Source organism: Terrapene carolina, unplaced genomic scaffold (genome assembly GCF_002925995.2).
Source record: "Terrapene carolina triunguis isolate 2854851 unplaced genomic scaffold, T_m_triunguis-2.0 Scaffold132, whole genome shotgun sequence".
NCBI classification, from domain to species: Eukaryota; Metazoa; Chordata; order Testudines; family Emydidae; genus Terrapene; species Terrapene triunguis.
This window is the reverse complement of record NW_020664483.1, coordinates 1,183,052-1,197,044: the sequence shown is the minus strand read 5'-3', so window position 1 is coordinate 1,197,044 and position 13,993 is coordinate 1,183,052. Positions and strand designations below refer to the sequence as shown.

Sequence of the window (13,993 nt, the reverse complement as noted above, 5' to 3'; positions counted from 1 at the left end):
AATAGGATTTCTCTTTCAAGTAGACAGGCAGGATTATTATTCACCACGCAGGGCACTTTGACAAACTATCGAGTGTAGAGAATACAAATATATGTTATGTATACATAAACTCCACACACACACTTGGATTTACTGACTAAAGAATAAACATTGTGCACACAATAAGCAGTCTGGGTTTTCATCAAGGCAAAGCAAAAGCATATTTGTAAGTGTGATATAAGTCAGTGATGCAGGGGCCCTGGCCAGGGGGCTCCAACTAACATCAAGGAGGGTGGTATTGTTAAATTGCAATAAATCTAATTAAAGTTTACATTAAGTCTGAAGGAAGCAGGGTCCAGTATATGCAACAAAACTGGAGCCAATACTGTAAACCCTTACCAACTGAGCAGTCCCAATGACTTCCATTGGGCTGCTCCCCAAGGCTACTCGTTTGAACAAGGATTTGTAGGAGCAGGACTAGCTGCATCAGCTGCGGGAAAAGCATGCCTGATGCAATATCACACGCTGCTCAAGTGCTCCTCTAGAACGATGCCCCCCGTTCAGAAAGGAGCTATGAGGGGGCCAGTTACAGCTCCCTGATCCACAAGCCACAACTCTCCAGCCCTGCCGTTAGAGCTGCCTAGGGACACGCGATCACATGCCAATGAGAACTGGAGGAGCACAGCTATGCTCTGCCCACCCCAATGCTGGAGGGCGGGGCAGTTGGCACAGGAGGGGACTATGACAGCTTTGTGCCACTGAGAGCTTCCCCCACCAAGGAAAGTTAGGGCCAGATTCTAGCCCCTTTGTGCCACCTGAGCAGCACAAAGGGGTCAGGATGGGGGAAGTGCCTGTTATCTACCTCATTCCTTTCTACTGTACCTCACTGCTGCAGAGCCAGTTCCAGCCAGCTAGTCCCCAGAATCAGCGGAGGCTCTCATGGCAGTGGATTGGGGTGGGTCTGGTGTATAAAAGGGGAGAGTGCAAGAGATATGCACAGCTCCTACCAAGATGTCAGCTCCCTAAGATTCCCATGTGCAGCAATGGGGAAGGACAGCATGTAGACAAGTTGGGAGATCCAGCTCTGTGCATCTCCCCCCATGGGAGGGAACAAATGCAGAAAGCACGGCAGACCCTGCTCCAGCCGCTGGCTACAGACTTGCACCTCAGTGCCAAGTCATAGTGAATCCAACCCAAGCGTAACACATGGCTTCACAAATCAGTCTAAGAGCAGTGAAACAGAGTGAAGGGTGAACCAGCCCACAGAAATGCAGCAGTTTGAAAGAGCTCTGCTGATTATCCGCTTGAGCAGGTGTCCAGAAATGTCAGCGCGCGATGGAATGTCAAGCCGTGGTTCAGCAGCTGTAGGACAGGAACCAACTTGTTGTAACAGGAAACCATACCACGAGGAATGTCTTGAAATAGCTCCTATCATTTCTGAGGGAATGGGTTTAAATAGGATGCAGGCTCATTATAACATCCTTATTCCTAGGCACATTACTGGAGCGTTCTAAATAGTGAAATATTTTAGATTACAAAATCAATATAAAAGCCTGAGATCACAGTACAGCCTTCTGCTTCCAGTTGGAATGACTTTCCTTCCCGGCTATGACATCATCCCAATCCTTCCATTGTATCTTTGTTCCTCTGAGAACACACAGGCTTAGGAACTGGGTCTATTCAGCCCAGGACCAGCTTTTCCAGAGAAAGGGGCAAGAAACCATATCTTGAGCAAATTATGGAATAACCTGGGAACAGCAATGATATTACCAGGGGAATCCACCAATAAGCCAATATTACATCAATTTAAAAAAACTAGTCAAAAGGACACTCAGTTTGTAATGTGAAACCCTTAAAAGTTAGGAAATGCCAATATTAAGGTTGCCCATGCAACCCTCATTCAGCCCTCCTGTGCATATGATCAGGAACAGTCAACATGGATTCACCAAGGGCAAGTCATGCCTGACCAACCGGATTGCCTTCTATGACGAGATAACTGGCTCTGTGGATATGGGGAAAGCAGTGGACATGATGTACCTTGATTTTAGCAAAGCTTTTGATAGGGTCTCCCACAGTATTCTTGCCAGCAAGTTAAAAAAATATGGATTGGATGAATGGACTATAAGGTGGATAGAAAGCTAACTAGATTGTTGGGCTCAACAGGTAGTGATCAACGGCTCGATGTCTAGTTGGCAGCCGGTATCAAGCGGAGTGCCCCAGGGGTCAGTCGTGGGGCCGGTTTTGTTCAACATCTTCATTAATGATCTGGATGATGGGATGGATTGCACCCTCAGCAAGTTCGCGGATGACACTAAGCTGTGGGTAGAGGTAGATACGCTGGAGGGTAGGGATAGGGTCCAGAGTGACCTAGACAAATTGGAGGATTGGTCTAAAAGAAATCTGATGAGGTTCAACAAGGACAAGTGCAGAGTCCTGCACTTAGGAAGGAAGAATCCCATGCACTGCTACAGGCTGGGGACTGTCTGACTAAGTGGCAGTTCTGCAGAAAAGGACCTGGGGATTACAGTGGATGAGAAGCTGGATATGAGTCAACAGTGTGCCCTTGTTGCCAAGAAGGCTAACAGCATATTGGGCTGCATTAGTAGTAGCATTGCCAGCAAATCGAGGGAAGTGATTATTCCCCTCTATTCGGCACTGGTGAGGCCACATCTCAAGTACTGCGTCCAGTTTTGGGCCCCCCATTACAGAAAGGATATGGAGGGAGAGTCCAGTGGAGGGCAATGAAAATGATCAGGGGGCTGGGGCACATGACTTATGAGGAGAGGCTGAGGGAACTGGGCTTATTTAGTCTGCAGAAGGGAAGAGTGAGGGGGGATTTGATAGCAGCCTTCAACTACCTGAAGGGGGGGTCCAAAGAGGATGGAGCTCAGCTGTTCTCAGTGGTGGCAGATGACAGAACAAGGAGCAATGGTCTCAAGTTGCAGTGGGGGAGGTCTAGGTTGGATATTAGGAAACACTTTCACTAGGAGGGTGGTGAAGCACTGGAATGGGTTACCTAGAGCAGTGGTCTCCAAAGTGGGGTGCGCAAGAGGATCCTTAGGGGTGCGCGGCAGGAGGAGCACTTTTTTTTTTTTTTTTGCTTCGTCGGAGCGGTTTTTTGTTTTTTTTTTTCTTTTTGGTGGGGAGGTGGGGGGGGGGGGCGGAGGGACTTTTTTTTTTTGCTTCGGCAAAAATGGTAGAGCCGGTGTGGCAGGGGGTGCGTGCTCAAAATTTTTTTACTGATGGGGTGCACGATCAAAAAAGTTTGGAGACCACTGGCCTAGAGAGGTGGTAGAATCTCCATCCTTACAGGTTTTTAAGGTCAGGCTTGACAAAGCCCTGGCTGGGATGATTTAGTTGGGGACTGGTCCTGCTTTGAGCAGGGGGTTCGACTAGATGACCTCCTGAGGTCTCTTCCAACCCTAATCTTCTAGGATTCTACAAGACAGTCTGTCATTAACATGATCACATTTTCCGCACAGGACCCTGCTTCATTCAGTACACAGGATGGAGCACTGAGTAAATGAAGCAACTCTTTGTTAGTTCTTTGTATCATCTCCACCCATAGCTCCTGATGATGTCTGTTTGAGTTGTGAATGCTCAGCACCTCTGAAAATCAGGCCCCACTTGTCTCATGCATGCACCTAATCAGTAAGGCACCTGAAATTAGTGGAAACTTTGGTGAATTTTGGCTTACCCAGCTCTGTAAATATATGTACATATCTGAATAAGCTGAACAAGAAACAAAAAATAGCTCCATTCACCTTGTGGAAATTCCCTAGACTATACAAGCCCATAGGGTCAATTTCCTGCTTTGCCCCACACTTCCTATGTGACCTTGGGCAAGTCACTTAACCTCTCTGAGCCTCAGTTCCTTGTCTGTAACATGGGGATAATGATACTTTTGTCTGTCTCATCTATTTTAGACTGAGCTCTTTGGGGCAGGGTCTGTCCCTTACTGTGTGCATGTACAGTCCCTACCACAATGGGTCCTCAGTTCTGGCTGGTGTCTCTGGGTGTTATTGTAACACAAATAATGATCAACAAGTTACCTTATTATTTGTTTGATCTGCAATAACAGGCTACTTTCCAGTGTAATGTTCAAAGAACTCATCAGATACTGATTGAACTCCTCAAAGAACATTTCGTTCCCTTCTTCATACTTCCCATAGTTTTTAGAATATTCCTTCTGTATGCAGTGATTGGTCAAATGGCAGGTTTTGTCTTGGAAATTAGCACTATTGTATGGTTCTGAAGAGGTCCGCAGAACGCCTTCTCTGTAGAGGTAGATATTATATTGGTGGTCCACTAGAACCCAGCTTCTGAAAATTAGAAGAACACTAAATAGGGTTTGGGGGTTTTTTTAAGCCAGCATATGCACATAATCAAATGCACATAATCAGATTTATTAACAACACTTCACTCACCCCAATGCATTTTCTCTAATCTTTTTGAATAAGAATTGACAGGCAATCTAAGTATCAATAGAAAACGTTACCTAATATCAAACTTGCGATGGCCTGGCTCTAACAGCATAGGCTTTTCAAGGTATTTCTGAATCACATGCACTTGTCCTTGATCATCTATAAAGTTCAGAAGTTCAGTAGCCTCTGAAGAAATAAGAATTCCTTCACCTAACATGAAAAAAAGCAAAGGGAAAATAAAGCAAGTTTCACAGATATGATCAATGGAAATTATTTTTTTAAAGGATTTTGAAGTACACCAAAATATATGTAATGACATATGTTATTGGGTCTCTTAGTGCAGCAGATTTGGCACTATGACCACGCTTGAGAATATGGAGGTAAAAACTTCTCTGGCTAATAAAGACTTTCGTCTAGGTACCCAGAGATGTCTAGGCTTCAAGACAACGGAAGAGTTTCAGCTATAAGGGTTACAGTTGAAAATAGACATTTAGATCTTGGGACATCTTTGTACTTAAGAGTCCGGATTGTCTGTGTGGTTGAGTCTTGTTTAAAATTTGTGCATTGTGGCTTCTACTGTTTTTCCTCAGGTTCTGTAACTACCAAACAGAATTCTTCCACGAGACCAATTAACAAAAGCTGTTTATCACGTACTTCTGGTGTTTCAGAGAACTTTTCTCAGACGCAATATACCATTCCAATGTACAGTAAAGACTGATTAAGACATCTCTGTGGAGCAGAGAGATGGGAACTTCAACTCCACAACACACTGATCAGGGAAACCTCCAATACACAAAACCTCCCACAAAAATAACAGGAACACATCATCATCATCATGTAGTTAGAGACGTCAGGCCTGACGTGACCTCCAGGGTAACCTAGTCTGACCTCCAGGCTTTGTGTGCTGAATCCAGTTAATTTTTTCATATACTTGGCAATTATTCCATTGCCTGACTGGTCTCCCCGTCCCGAATTATTTTCCTATCATCTAGAATGCCTGTCCTGCACACCTGAATACCTTTACTCAGATGTAGTCACAGAGTGCAGGAGCGCTACCTGCATGGGTTAGGTTATGCATGTAAACGTCTGCGGGACAGGCCTCTTCCCTTCCCCCCCTTTAAAACATTACTTCGCATCTTATGTAACCATGTAACCCTAAAAATAAATCCTCTTTGGCTTTTTATAGATATTTAGGTCTCTTTTTCATCTTATCCAGTCTCCTCTTATAGGATATGCCCTCTAACACTTTAAATCATTTTGACAGTTCCTTTTAGACACTCTACTGCTTAATCAGCGTAATTTCTTGAGGCAAACTGTGGTCTAAGACTGAACAAAGAGGAATCATCATGCTCTTGACACCCATGTTTAATGTGCCAAGTCTCTTTCCATAGTGGGGCTGTATAACTGGTTTTCTCCCAGTTCTATTTCGGCTCAGTATTTGCCCCCAGTGAAGTACCCTGAATCTGTCTAGGACGGTAATTATACAGTCCCCTGCACTGTACCATCTGGGTGCATATCACACATCAATGAATTTAACCTCCTAACACCTGTGAGGTAGATGATAATCTCCGTTTTACAGATGGAAACTGAAGCAAGGAGGGAATACATGGCTTGCCCAAGTCACATGCAGAGTCTATGGAAGCTCCAGGAACTGAAACCCAGATCTTAGTCCCACTTGAGTGTTTTAACTAAGCAACTCTCTTTCCTCTTTTGGTTTATGTCTCATCTGAAAGATGGCACACAAACAGCACAATGACACCTTCCACTATAAGGGTGACTTTGAATTTAAACATGAAGCAATTCAAGTTGCCTGTATTTTCTATGTGGCTCCTCAGTTTATTGAAGCTATTTCTTCTAGTAAGATTTTTGTTTCAGCTTCTTCTGACAAATATAATTCTACAAACACTCACAGGAGTAACTTTACTCATTGCAGCCCCATTTAGTTCAAGGTTAAAGTCAATACTAAATTATCAAGAATGCAGAAAGAAATGGGTTTAAAAAAGGATAAGCCTAATATCAATATTTTCCCTGGTATGAAAGTCCCCCATTGAGAAAGTTCAAATCTATCTTCAAATTCCCTCCAATTTACAGTTGAAGTTGGCAATTATCCCTTCCCCCATATAATTTCAATACAAACATCCACTTGCAGTGGCGGAGTATTAGAAACAGAACAGTCTTTCCAGAATTTGGCATTACTGGGAAGTGACACTCACAGTTATAGTCACCTAACACTCCCCAGAGAACCCCTGATTCTTGGTTGTTTTAAGCTTTGCCAAACTTTAACTCTTCCAGCTGAAATCTTCTGTTTTTGTCTGTCTCACATTGAATTTTTGAAAAATCTGAGCACAGGGCAGGCAATTCCAAGGAGGAGGCTAGGGGAAAACAGGTAGTTTTGCCAGTGCTTACAAAAATTCCAGACTACTATTTTCAACAGCTCTAACAGCTCCATGATTTGGAGCAGAAGTTTGAAGATTCAGTGGAAGGGGTAGGCTTGCAGTCAGGGAGGTTCCTTTTGCTTTCCCTCATGAAAATCCCCCCAGTTCTAGCTGAGTTATAAGCTTTTAAAGTCCCCATTAGCACATCCACAGTAGGATTTTTTCTATACTTGTTTCACCTATTTCCCAATTATACTGAGCAAACTCCCAGGCTCTGCCAAACTTCCTGTGTTTGTGAGCCTTCCTCCACCAAAATACCCTTGCACCTGGGGAAAAGTGTATTGGGCTGAAAACCAGGAGACCATGAGTTCAAGACTCACCTCTTTCAGTGACTGGTGTTTACTTCTGTGCAATGCACAATGCTTACTATTGATCCAGGCTGCATTATGCCTATGCCAGGAGGCAGAGAAATATCATTCCCCTCATTTTACAGATACAGTAAGAACGTAAGAATGGCCATACTGGGTCAGACCAAAGGTCCATCCAGCCCAGCATCCCGTCTGCCGACAGTGGCCAATGCCAGGTGCCCCAGAGGGAGTGAAACTAACAGGCAATGATCAAGTGATCTCTCTCCTGCCAACAGAGGTTGCACGGGATCACTTCTAGCAGAACTGGGATTTCTTCCATATGGTAGATGAGAGTCTTACCTGCACTGCTTTTCAGAATGAATTTGCTGAATCTATGTGCTTGGTTAGGTTGTCTGATCCACTGCTCTAACCACCAGACAATGCTTCTTTCCCAGAGCCAGGAACAGACCCTAGGAATCCTGATCCACAGCATTTCATTGCTTTCTAGCAAATCGCTGTGCAGTTTACTTATGTTATAAACCTCTCAGGGCAAGGAATGACTTTTTGTTATATGTTTGTACATTACCTCGCACAGTGGGGTCCTGGTTTATGACTGGGATCCTTAAACACTACAGCAATACAAATTATAAATAATCACCACCACCCACTAGTAGCAATGTGTTATCACATCCCCACCTAGTGGCTGGTTCAAACAGAGTAACAGCCTACTATTGGTACCAGTTACTCTCTTAGCTCAAGGGGCAGAGATATGTGCTGAGGTCCTAGATTCAAATTTAGCCTTTGGAGAGAGTGGAGAGGAGCAATATGATTGTACATAATGGAACTTTTTGTTTTTTCATTTTTCTTTTTTTAAAAGATCAATGAAATTCCATGCAAAATAACCCATATTAAAATAAGGGTAATGTTGCTAAGTCAAGCACTGAAAAGTTAGAAAATGCCAGATTTACGACTGCCTGTGTAATCTTAATTTGGTCCCCTGGTCCATATGCATTATGATACAGTCTTTAATTACATGATCCCATGCTATTTCCCCCCACAGGAACCCTGCTCCACTCCGTGCACAGGATGGATGGTGAATGAGGCAGGTGGTTAGCTGAACTTGTCACCTGCATTGGGGCTGAGCCAGGTGGGGATTAAGCAGGACAGAAGTAAGGCTCCTTGGGATCCCTTTAACTGTCCATATCCATTGTTCTTGAAAAAAAATCCCAAATGTTTGCCCTAAATCTAAGATTTTCTGGTTTTGTTTGGGTTTTTAAAACAGCAATTTTCCTTTTAATAATAGAAGACTGAGGTTTATTAAATTAGTTATTAAATATTACATTCTTCTTATTATTATTATTATGTAATGTTAGGAGACTGGGTTTACCTAAGCATTTAGAGGACTTCCTTTTATTGTATAGAACAATTCTGGGAGAAGATATGAACCATTTTTGAAGATTATAAGAGTGCTCTGTATTCCATTTTAAATGTTCTCCTCTGGGTTCTGCTTCTGTGCGTCAAACACTTACAATTACATTTGTTTCTATAACTGACAAGATGGGGGTCATGCCTGAAGCAGGAGACAGTTATCATATTTAAGTAAAATGCTTTACAATTTCCCCCACTATAGCTACTCCCCAGATACAGGAGACGCTTTAGTTATTGCTTAAATCAGAGTTTTAAAATCAGCTAGTGAGACTATAGGAGTACTTTTTGCTACGAAGATTAGATGGGAAGAAACGTCCTTTTTTTTCCATTTTGATGAAACCAAGCCTTCTCCTCTTAGGTCATGTCTGAGGAATATGAATGACAGGACAGAGTGATAGAGGAACAGATGGTGTAAAGGACAATCTTCTGGAAGAATGCATCCACACTGATTTTCAGCAAGATGTTTTGATATACTTTGGAATCTCACTGTCCATTAATATGAATATATTTTACAGCCACCTTGCGCTGGAATGTATACAGTTTTAAAGCTTCCTTGTAGCATTACTTGATAGCTTTTTTCCTAATATTGGATCAAAAGTCATTTGAGGTCTTGTACGTGATAAATTATGATTTTCCAGAATAATTACTTGTCTTTATTAACAGGCATTAATCAATATGATTTTTATTCAAAGTACTGAGATTTTCCTCAGACTTGATATTTGTTACGGGGATTTCTGCAAAACCAAGTGGCTGGCTATTGTGGGTGGCTGAAAGGCCTCTGGGCTGGACCCAGGCTGCCATGAGTTGGCATAACTGCATTGTTTGACGGCATTACACTGACTGACATCAGCTGACAGTCTGGCCAGCTCTGTACCCGAGGTGAGCGGGTCCCCTAGGGAACCACAAGGGCTGAGACTTTTAGCTGCCCTCTGAACACAAGCAGTAGTGATTTTGAGGGGGAGGACTTGGTTTCATGTCTCCTACTCCAGCACATGCACATGTAGGAGAGCATCCATGTCCCTCTTCTCTTCCTCTCCTGCCGGTGGTTTCGGTCTCTGTTCTCTGTCCTTTCCTTGTTTCTGTTTTTGCCTCCCTTTGGTCTGGTCTCCAGCATCCCCTATTGCCAGCCATGAGCACCCAGACATCATGAGCCGGTGGGGAGAGCTGCCGGCCAGTCTCTGAGCCTTGCAGGGAACTCCCTGTGTGCGCGTGTTTCAGATTCAAAGTTCAGCCAGGAATGCAGGTGCCTCCCCAGCAGCTGCTTGGAGGGCAACCCCCCTGCCCCATTATCCTCCCAAATCCTCTGGAACGGGAAGCTACCAGTCGATTCCTCTCCTTCCGCCTTCCGTATCACTGGCCTGAGAGACAGCAGTACAACAGACCCTATCACTATCCTTCCTCCCTTCCGGTTCCACTCATATTCTCCCCGTCTCCTGTCCTCCACCTGCCCCTATGATCATCTGTCCTCTCCGTAACCATTATCTTCCCTGCCACTCATATTTCCCTGCACCCCTCCTACTCCCACACTCTTCCCCCACCCTCACCACTCTCCTCCTGCCCCCCACATTCCTTCATCCCCGCTCAGGCTCTCTGCCCATACCCCACATTACACTGGCTTTGTTACAGGACAGACCTCTTGTGCCTTGTCTCTTGCTGGGGTCTTCCCCACACAAAGAGCTCTGCCGGGGAGCAGTACTGGGTGTTTATGGCATCAGAGTGGTCATTGCTGGTCATTTATTCACCTGCCCAAATATCAGACAGAATGTGAAGGTTTGTACTTTTAATCCGTGCTGACGGTTCCCTAGGAGCAGAGAGGAGATCATAAAATGCCCCAGCCGGTGCAGAGAACAGAGTTTTTTGTGGTACTTATGTAAAGGCCCGCAGTGCAGAGCACACACTGCTCTTAAACAGGCATATTGCAACCCTGGCTAGACACGATGCAGGGAAAAGAAGCATCCTTCTTTTTTTTTTAAGTAACAAAAATCAAACAACAAGAACAGAAAAGAGTTGGAGCATCTCAGCAGGAAACAAACCTTTGGCACCGGCCGAGGATTTGGCTAGCCACACGTTCCCCTCCCCACTCTCCTTTCTCTTGTTGTAGGAGGCCAGGAACACTTCCCTTTCATCCGTCCTGGAGTTGTTTATAAGATGGCGAATTCCATTCTGTGCTGGAGCCACTGGAGTCTTTAGGTTAGTTGGATAAATCATATATGATTCTGGGAACCATGTGCAGGATTCTGATAACTCAGGGCTCGTCTTGATTAGCCTAGTTGAAGAAGATAAACCAGCCCATTAGCCTTGCTAATCCTAGAGCTCCCAAAATAATTTATACTTATTAAACGCAGGTTATCATTAATATGAGCCTTTTTCCTGGTAGTGAATGTGGTTAATGCATATTCAACAATAATAATACTGTACTGTATATATTTCTATTCACTTGCTGAAAATAGTCCTCTCTTTAAAGCTGCTAGAAGAAAAAGTAGGACAAAATATTTTTCAAAAGCCAGCAAATATTGTAATACTATAAGACTGAGATTTGTGTAAATTCCTCTCTCTCCTAAAGATGTTTTTGTGCACTCATCTTTCTAAATAAACGTTGTTACAAATCATTGATCTAGATCTTTCTATGTTGTCTTTAATATATTTGCCTTTTATCATGAACTGGAGTCAAATATTCTGAAATAATAAATAAAAAATGGCTCCATATAGCTAGATATTGCACATTATCCGCACAGATCTTTCTGAGAAACCAACAAAGAGTTTTCATTGGGAATCTTGTGTCCTAACACAGACGCCCCTGCAAAAATTGCTGTGCAATGGAACTTGATCAGGAAAGATGAGGTGATCAGAATGGTGAACTAGGCTATTCAGAAAAGTAATTTTCTCCAAACGGGAGCTATATATATCCAATCCAAACCCACTGATATTAAAGGGAAATTTCCCATTGACTTTGGTGGGCTTTGGATTTTGTCAAAATGGTTTTATTCAGAGTCACAGGTGATTTTTAAGCAATTAGAAGTGTTGGTGACCCCCGGGATTAAGAGGGAAAGTCAGCTACAGCTTTAGAAAAGACAGGCACTGACCACAAAGCACAAACTATATAGAAATAATTCTGTGAATCTCAATGAATGGTTTTAAGTAATCTGCTCTCTGGCATTGGGTGATTGTTTACATCATATCTACATAGAAGGGCCTGGGATTTCTAGAAGGGATTTTTTAAACAAACGTAAACCATGCAGGCCCAAGGTGCACCATTGTATACAAACGATTATGATGGGCGGGCTACAGAATGATACTCCACATTATGTAAGTTAATGTAGGCCCTGCAGCCTGTCTCTTATTGTATGACAGTGAAGCCTTAAACAGTTTGAGCAGACCAGGAGCTTTGAAATGAACCTGCTGTAACTGAAGCAGAGTTCAGTCCTATTTTAATAAACCAACTCAATATTCCATCTCTTTAACAAATGGAAGCACAAGCACCACTCCTTGCAGGAGACATTGGCATTGCTGATGATGATGAAACTCGGTCTCTGAGTAGTCTCTTTTGAAAAAAGATGTCTCCTGGCATTCACTTGACCAAAGGATCTGGTTAGCTAGAGGCACATTAGTACTGCAAGTCTCTCTAAAAATGAACAGCAGAAATAGCAGATTGGAAGCAAGTTTTTAAAATATATCTACCGGGAGAGACAGATAATGTTGTAGTGGTTGTTTCTTTAGGTCCAAATTTTAGGAAACATCATCTGCTGCTCTTGCGTTCCCAACTTGCCATGCAGCACCATTTGCAAGCGCAAATAACGGAATTACACACACAAATGCTGCTTGCCCATGAAAATCAGGTCCAGTATCTAGAAACTGAAATGCTTTTTGGGCACACAAATGACTGTGAAGAAAAAAAGCAGATGCAGCTTCTGAAGCTTGCCCAAGGGTCCCTGAACAGCAGGCCTTTAAAGGCAAATGTTGGTGCTTTTTCTCAAGCATCATACGAAACACACTTCATATTTAGTTGCATTAGAAAAAACATTTCTGCCAACCCACTAAAAGGTTTCAATGGAATCCTTACTTCACTAAGGAAGCTTTGCGACAAAGCTTGTCAGCTCCCCTGTAGTAATTTACCAGCTGCACAAGTCCAGGTTCATGACCTACAAGAGGAAAGGGAGAGTTAAAGAACAAACTTTTCAATTAAAAAAAAAAAGGGGGGGGGGGGGGAGAACAGATTGCTAAGGAATCCTAGGAAAAAAGAGAAAAATTAGACTTCTCTGTTATACAGTACCCCAGACAACCACGTGATGCTGACATTGGGCCCAGGTTGCATCATGAAATGCACCTTACTTAGGCTTGACCATTCTAAGTTAGGTTTGTGGTGGTAAGTCATATATGCCTTATATACTTCCATATTCTAGTGCTGGTTGTCACTCGTACGTACTTGGTATTCCGCAAATAGGTCTATTACCTAAATATCTGTAATGAACCAAACCTCCCCCCACTGTGACCCCACCTTGTCCTTACAATAGAGAGTAGCAATGTGTTATTTGCTTAGAGTGCCTAAAAATCCTTTGTTCCCTGAGGTTCACCAGCTAGACAAGTGTCTGTAAGCATTACCCGCCCCCCTCCTCCCAGGCACAGATGGCAGGGGACACCCTTTGAGCATTTGGACTCAAGAAATAATGCAACAGCTCTACCTTGTGTGTCTTGACAATTAAACTCAAATGATTACTTCTAAGAAATGTGCAGAATCTTTCATTTATTGGCTAGGCAACTTTGTTTTAATTTTCTTGGCTAGAAGTAAAGGGGTGACTAGCAATGACTCCTCTCCCAGCAGGAGAGCCAGGACAAAGTTGAAATATTGAAAATGCCCTGATTCAGTAGAAGCAAGCCCTTTCCCCATTGCTGCCCTGTCATCGTGACTCAAGGAGTGCTCTACTCACAGCAGGTAGAGCTGAAGAGAGGCACCCCGCACTGAAGACATTGGCATCTTTTCTAACTGATTCAGAAAAAGGAAGAATCATCTGCTACACACAGAAGGGGCAAGGGTTTGATTTTGGGAGGCCAGACAGACAGCAGGGCACCCACTGGCAGTGGCCTGCTCTGCCTGAGCTCCCTATGACAGAGCGCAGGAGCTGGGAGCAGAAGCACAGGATTGGCTGCTACACAGACACTTCCATCTTCCCCCAACCCAACCCTGTGGGGAAGGGGCTGTTACTTCAGGACTAGTAGCCATTGTACTGGACCAGAATCCAAACCGGCTCCATGGGGGGGCGGATTCCACCCACATAGCACACCTGACCAGACTGGGCTAAGGGTTTGCCCCTAAGTGCACCCTTAGTTGCTCCACAAATTAGAGACTGTGCTGAACAGAAATGGCACCCAAACCAGCTGGCTGGACGAGCAGAGATTGGGAAGGGGCAGGGGTGGGTAGGTAATTCAATGAAAACCCTGAGGC

General features: G+C 43.7%; 1 protein-coding gene across 2 annotated transcripts in view; it reads right to left on the bottom strand.

Annotated features, from left to right (window-relative positions):
• TTL (tubulin tyrosine ligase) overlaps positions 1-13,993 on the bottom strand; it is a 31,857-nt gene that overhangs the window by 12,631 nt on the left and 5,233 nt on the right. For both annotated transcript variants that reach the window (XR_002908909.3, XM_024213932.3), the window contains exons 2-5: positions 12,614-12,692; positions 10,587-10,819; positions 4,478-4,613; positions 4,032-4,301 (exon numbers count right to left, since the gene is read on the bottom strand). Coding sequence is in view for 1 of the 2 variants with exons in the window: in XM_024213932.3 (XP_024069700.1) it covers positions 4,032-4,301; positions 4,478-4,613; positions 10,587-10,819; positions 12,614-12,692 (718 nt within the window). In the remaining variant the exon portion in view is untranslated. The remainder of the gene's footprint in view (positions 1-4,031; positions 4,302-4,477; positions 4,614-10,586; positions 10,820-12,613; positions 12,693-13,993) is intronic.